This window comes from Papilio xuthus, unplaced genomic scaffold (genome assembly GCF_000836235.2).
Source record: "Papilio xuthus unplaced genomic scaffold, Pxut_1.1 DF826933.1, whole genome shotgun sequence".
Taxonomy (NCBI): Eukaryota; Metazoa; Arthropoda; class Insecta; order Lepidoptera; family Papilionidae; genus Papilio; species Papilio xuthus.
Window position 1 is genome coordinate 32,285 of NW_013531716.1, and position 7,031 is coordinate 39,315.

General features: G+C 45.4%; 1 protein-coding gene across 1 annotated transcript in view; it reads left to right on the forward strand.

Moving 5' to 3' along the window:
• LOC106121836 (utrophin-like) overlaps nucleotides 1-7,031 on the forward strand; it is a 12,534-nt gene that overhangs the window by 2,466 nt on the left and 3,037 nt on the right. The window contains exons 3-12 of the mRNA XM_013317664.1: nucleotides 4,312-4,373; nucleotides 4,466-4,558; nucleotides 4,631-4,769; nucleotides 5,166-5,287; nucleotides 5,427-5,625; nucleotides 5,702-5,850; nucleotides 6,113-6,334; nucleotides 6,468-6,575; nucleotides 6,646-6,770; nucleotides 6,849-7,026. Of these exons, the coding sequence (XP_013173118.1) occupies nucleotides 4,312-4,373; nucleotides 4,466-4,558; nucleotides 4,631-4,769; nucleotides 5,166-5,287; nucleotides 5,427-5,625; nucleotides 5,702-5,850; nucleotides 6,113-6,334; nucleotides 6,468-6,575; nucleotides 6,646-6,770; nucleotides 6,849-7,026 (1,397 nt within the window). The remainder of the gene's footprint in view (nucleotides 1-4,311; nucleotides 4,374-4,465; nucleotides 4,559-4,630; nucleotides 4,770-5,165; nucleotides 5,288-5,426; nucleotides 5,626-5,701; nucleotides 5,851-6,112; nucleotides 6,335-6,467; nucleotides 6,576-6,645; nucleotides 6,771-6,848; nucleotides 7,027-7,031) is intronic.

The following is a 7,031-nucleotide window of genomic DNA, read 5'->3' on the forward strand; positions in this document are numbered from 1 at the left end:
AATACACATGTTATTTCCATCACATCAGTGTTGCCAATGCTACAGCAATCACCGTGTTTTATGGCTTTAGATGAAAAAATTATAAAACTTGCGACTTTTTGGGCATAGCAATTTCTATGGGTTTCTTGAATGTGACAATAGTTAATTTAATTATTTAGAACAACTTAACTGTAACAGTTGTGGTTATATTATAATAACTACATGGTTTAATATTAAAAAGTGCTGAAACGGAAGAAAAAACGTATTGAATAAAACCGTATATAAGTTAAAAATACTTTAGGATTTTACCGGGAATAATGAGTCCAAATAAAATTTGTTTTATTTTCCAAACATAGAGTGATAATCATTCCTCGCCTTGAATTACAATAGTGATTCGAAAACAATAACCAGAAAGTTATTGCTTCCTGGTTCAATGAGAAAAACCAAGGAAAATGGAAAAAAAAATCGTAATCAATTTAATCCCACCTATCCCTTTTTTATTGTCAAATCTATTATCATAATACCAACACACTACAAAACAGCACCAACACTTAGGTATACAAATAGGTCATTACTTGAAATGAGTGTTTGCGCCTTAACTATATAACCTATGACTTTTACGCGCCACTTGAAGTTGTTGTTGTTTTTATTATTCACTCGAAAGAGCAGGCAAAGGAACTAAGCCATACAGCCTTACGCCACTTGAAGTTCTTGACAGCTTATTCTTTTTCTATTTTTAGTTTGAAAGCTCACCACTTCTACCAACCGCAAGTATTAGTGCCAAAATCAAAAATGGTAAAAATCAAATAGGCACAATCACAAAATACCATGTTTTTTATATCATAAGGCGGCTTTCCTTATAAGAAAAAGGGTGGGAAGGGAAAGAGGACTAAATTAGGCCTCCGGGACGCAAACACATCAGCCGAAACGCGGAATTACTTCCACTTCACGCCTGTCTTCTTCTGAATTCATGCGAAGATGTTAAAGCGGGCTCTACCACTGGTTTTCTCGGCCTTTCTAATAATATATGGAAATATGGATCAGAAAGTATACCACAGCAAACTATTAGTTTGGCTATTTTTCAAGAGCATTTCCTTTTATTTTATTTTGATACGGCCCGTGTACACGGTCCATAGTCGGGTAAAATTTGTTATTGGCAACACTTCCACCCCACCTCTCCATTTTTTATATACTCTTTGCACCTCTCGTTGTCGTTTGTGTATGTGTGTGTTTCTGTAGTTGGATAGTTGTGGCTCGTACTTTATAGTTTCTCTGCCGTCCAAAATAATGCCTTATGCTTTGTTTAAAAATTATCATTTTTATTTTTTACTTTACAGTGACAGTGTTTAAGTGCTATTAAATTTAAGTGTTGCAATCGGGATTATTGTACGCAACTTCTATTGACCTCAGGGAAGTTTAAAAAGTTTGTGAAAAGTTTTACAAGTGTTGTGATCGTGTGTTGTCATGTTACAGAAAGTTTGTACGAACATTAAATCTTGTTTGTAAACGGGTCGTCGTAAGGAAATAACATTTTTGAAAAATGGAGTCGAGCACCGCTGGTAAGTATTGTGGTGGTGGCGAAGGCGTCGGCACGTTACTTAACAAATTGGACCTTGAGAGCATAACTTGAGATGTGATGCAATGAAGTGATGATGCGGGATGACATTATCAACTCCTAATTACTTACGTGCAGCAGTTTTAGGTTTTCGCAGCCGATTTTATCTTATCATTTAGTGTGCACATAAAACTTGATAAAAGTTCTTGATAAACAATCCTTTACCATCTTGGGATTATCCTAATGGTGCTGTTTGGGTTTACATCTAATCTTCTTTTGTTAAATTATAAAAGACGAATTCATGGTTATTTTTTTTAATGTATCAATATTTTTAAACCGGCAAAAAATTTTTGTAATGAGAGAGCCAGAGTATGTTATTCAAGTATGCTGCACTGCACACACAAACATAGGCAAGTACAATTGTCATGCCCTAGTTGTGTTGCGTTGTACAATGTACAAGATTGCACTAGATATTGCTATAAGCAGAGCAATCTTAGACCTTTCAGAGAATCAGTTGCTCCCCTGGGGTCGTAGTGCAGCCCCATCTGCTATAACATTTATTGCCAAGTTATGCCAAAAAGAAGCTATGGGAGTCTGATTAGAGAATTAATAAGAATTTTAAATGTTTCTTCAATGATTCAAATTAATTTTGAATAAAATTGAATACAGCAATTGATAATTCTGTTATTCTTATTTTTTTAACACAACTTTTAAACACAAAAAACATACAGACACAATTGTTATGGATCATGGACACCTCAACACTGGTTTTTAATGAGCCCTGAAATATGAGTACAGTATATAAAAATGAAAAGAAATACAACTTAAACTATTAAACTATTTAAACTAAATCTCAGCTGATACTTAACACATGATGATACTCCATTTATTTGTCTTCATATTTTTCTATAATTTGTCTTCAATTTGATGTAAGTATTGTGGTTTGGTTTATTTTAGTTGGAATTTATTGTAAACTAAGATCTGGAAAAGCAACTTTGTTTTGAATACGTAAAAACTGCTACATAAAAACATCATTTACCATCTATACACATTATACATGAATTGGTATTTAATGTCATGATTTTTTTGTTTTCATTTTCATTTCAACAATTAATATGTCAGCCAGTCATATGCAAAATTACTCGGCACACCGAGATATCACTGGGAACATCAAACAGGGTGTTGGGTTTCTTTGGAGACTAGGGCAGGCAGGAGTGTCATAGTTGTGTACTTGCATAATATAGAGCCCTTACAGCTAACTAGTGAGATGCAGATGGCGCCAAAAATATGACATTCATAATGATTTTACATTGATAGGATAGGGTGAGCGGCCAGCACTTAATTGACACTAGTTGTGATCATGAATCAGCATATTAATTTCTTCCAGTGGGAGCTCCACTTCATAGCGACACTGTCAACGTAATTAAGCTCAATAAAAGTTTAGATGATGTAAAAATTATTTAGAGGGATTTTCTGCAACTTATTTTTTTAACAAAGTTATAGAAATAAAAAAAAGGGTCTTGACAGACGGACGGACGGACAACAAAGTGATCCTATAAGGGTTCCGTTTTTTTCCTATGAGTATGGAACCCTAAAAAACAAAAACTAATTTAAATGTAAAGTCAAAACCGAATATAACGACATTGAGAATGGTAAGTTTTAAGATTGGAGAAAGGTACAATTTTGTAAATAAAAAGCTAGCAGCGTATTTATATGTCATATGCGATGCTATAAGTGTCTAGTCGCACGCCGCACTGCACTTCGCTTACAATATTCATTAGCAAAACATTTCATTTCATGACATTCAGCTATGGTGGTTTTTTAGTGCGAAATAGTGATAAATGGTTATACGATAGATAAAAAATATAGTGCGCGTGGCGCGGGCGAGTTGCCTGGCTGCTCGTCGGGCTGACGGGCTGAATACTACGTACGTCGTCGCCGCTGACACAAAAAATCATTATAAACTAAAGCAGATAAAGTATTTTTTTTAATTGTATGAGGATTACAAATAACGTAACACTACGATGACATGTAAGAGTCGACGTAAATATCCGATGAGGCCCGGGGCCTGGCGTCGAGTCGCATCACTGCTTTGGACGACTGCTCTAACATTATGTTAATAAAGTACATACCTACTTATTAGTTTTATTATGTTTTCGGCTTAAAAAGTACTTGCGGGATCACTGTTTGTGATGAACTGAGATGTCTGATCGCGGACAAACGGAGATCGCCGCCAATTAACAAACGTTACATGTTCAATAAAAGCTGCGTATCTCGTTGTTTTGACAACACGAGACGCGTACTTTGTGCCGCCACTGTATACCTCACTGGGCCTCGCGCCTATTCACACGGCAACGCTTAAATACTTGCAGATATTGTTTTACACAGTTATCTGGTTGCAATCCAAACACTGAATAACCTAACCTTAACTTAAAAAAAAAACAAATGAATAACCCAGTCACTGAGACTAACAGATGAAATAGCGCCATCTATTTTGTTAGTTTTAATTTTTTTTTATTTTACAATTAAATAAACTGTGATGTTATATGTAACTGGAACGTTTAAAATTAGGTCCCGGGCAGGCACAGGCATTTATCGAAACGCGGAATTACTTCCACTTGAAGCCTGTCTTCTGTGTGGTCATGGTTTTGCACCGGGCGATCCGTCCGTTCGTCCGACGGGTGCTTTGTTGCTGGCGTCTACCACTGTTACTGAAATAGTTTACCGAACATTATGAGAGTTATAGAGTAAGTATAATAAAGTTTTCGTTGTTGCAGACGAGCGCGAGGACGTGCAGAAGAAGACTTTTGCCAAGTGGATCAACTCGCAGCTGGTGAAGGTGCGCCTTTCCGTTACCGTTAAGATTATATCTAAGTATTAAAACTGTAAATGAACCGTACATGGTAAATGGAATGTGTGGTCGTATTGCAGAACAACAAGCCGCCGGTGCAAGACCTGGTGCAGGAGCTGCGCGATGGCGAGGTGCTACTGGCGCTGCTGGAGATCCTGACCGCCCAGCGTTACGTAAGTCCGCGAGCACTGGCGGGGGAGGGGCCAAGAGAGGAGCGGGTAGTGAGAGCTGAGCGTGTGTTGCAGAGGCGGGAGCGCGGGCGCATGCGCGTGCACCAGCTGAACAACGTGAACGCGGCGCTGCGCGCGCTGGAGGCGGCCGGCGTGCGCCTCGTCAACATCAGCGGCGCCGACATCGTGGACGGCAACGCCAAGCTCATCCTTGGTGCGTCTCACCGCACTCTGACCACACTATATTTTATTCCAATATACCGTCATTATCATGAACATATCACGCGGGCCTTATGCGGTTCGACTGATCCTTTCTTCCAGATATATGCGGTTTACATGGCGATGTGTTTCTTCTTCAGTAAATGTATTGAATTAAAAAATTAAAAACACGGTTTCGGTATTTGTTATCGCCATGTGCCGTCGGTCGAACTCGGGATGTGTAGGGTACATGTCCAATGGCCACTGTGTCGCCGACGCTCCCGTATCTACTGAGGTAGCGGATGCGTGTGACCACAGTACCCAGTGCCGTCACTGGGTAGTAATGGAGGAGCGGGTCCGCTGGGATTGCGGAAAGCGTGTCGCGACGAGTAACGGGTGTGGCGTGTCGCAGGACTGGTGTGGAGCATCATCCTACACTGGCAGGTGCACTGCCACCTGCGCGAGCTGCTGCCGGATGTGCAGCAGAGCAATCTGGAGAAGACGCTGCTGGCCTGGTGCCGCGCCCATACGCAGGTCACTAACTAAATCGCTCACTCGATTCAATCGATTTCCTAGCCTTTTGAGGCCGCTTAGTGTAATCGTTCCATTTGAATACTAACGAAGATTAAAGATTAAAGTTTGACCCGGTGCGTGGGCCGCGGCCCGGTTGCAGAACTACGCGGGCGTGGACATCCGCGACTTCACGCGGTCGTGGCGCGACGGGCTGGCGCTGAACGCGCTGCTGCATCGCTGGCGGCCGCAGCTGTTCGACTACGCGGCCGTGCTGCGCGCCGAGCCGCGCGCGCGTCTCGACCACGCCTTCCGCCTCGCGCACGCGCACCTCGGCATCGCGCGCCTGCTCGACCCCGAGGGTGAGTCGCCCCGCCCCTAGCCCCGATCTACTAACTTGAGAAACGTACTAAACTTTGTGTCTTGATGTGGTTGCAGATGTGAACACGGAGCACCCGGACAAGAAGTCCATCATGATGTACGTCATGTGCCTGTTCCAGTCGCTGCCGCACTCGCGCGACGACTTGCGCGACGACGCGTGCGAGGACATGCGTGACGACATGCGCGACCCCGAACACGCGCCGGAGGTACTGCCGCCACCACACTGACACTTGCCCGTTCACACCTTCTCGTAATGTAACGCGTGCTTCACTCGCCCATCTGGTCGGCCGCGAGGTCTTGCGATGTTCCCAGCCGCCGAGATGCTTCAACTACTTAATAACTAAAAGAGTACTGTATTTAACGTTTGGAAGAGACGAGCACTGTGAATTGGGAAGTTTTCCGTGTCAGTGTCAGTGAGGCGGGGCGAGGTAAGTGAGGGACGGGCAGACAATGGCACTGTGTCGGCAGGCGCCGGCGTCGCGGCCGCTGTCCTCGGCGACGACGGCCTCGGAGCTGGGCGGGTACGGCGCCGCGTTGGAGGAGGCGCTGGCCTGGCTGCTGGAGGCGGAGGAGCGGCTGGCGGCGCGCCCGCTGCCCGACACGTCGCCACACGCGCCCGACCACGCCCCGGACCACGCCCCGGACCACGCCGACCTCGCGCTGCTCAAGGAACATTTCCACGCCCACGAGGTGACCATTCTATGAGTTCATGCAATGTTAACTGTTCCGGCGCCCTCTTGATGAATGAACAAGAGTCCGAGCAGTCAAATTAAGTCGTAATAGTCGGTAATGAAATAAAACGTGAAATAATGTGTCGCCGCAGCGGTTCCTGCTGGAGCTGTCGGAGCAGCAGTGCCGGGTGGGCGGCGTGCTGGAGGAGGGCGCGCGTCTGCTGCGGGACGCCGCGCTCTCCCGGGACGAGGCCAACGAGGTGCGCTCGCACGCTTCACTCTTTACATATTATACAAATAAGAGTTGTATTGAACGTCGTGTGGGCGCAGGTGCGGCTGCAGATGCGGCTGCTGAACGAACGCTGGGAGCAGCTGCGACAGGCCGCCATGCGCCGCCAGGCCGCCGGCCACGCCGCGCTCATGCGCGCTCAGCAACACCACCTGCAGCGCTTCCGGTACGCCGCGCCTCCGCTCCCCACCGCACCTCCACCTCACCTCCACCTCACACCAATATGCATTACATTTGTGTACAGGCAGTGGCTGACGGAGACGGAGGACCGCATGTCGCGCATGGAGGCGGAGGCGGAGGGCGAAGGCGAGGGCGGGAGCGAGGCGGCGCTGCGGGCGGCGCGCGAGCTGCACGCCGAGCTGCGCCGCCAGCAGCCGCTGGTGGACGCGCTGGCGGACTGCGTGGTGGTGGTGGACGACGAGGCGCG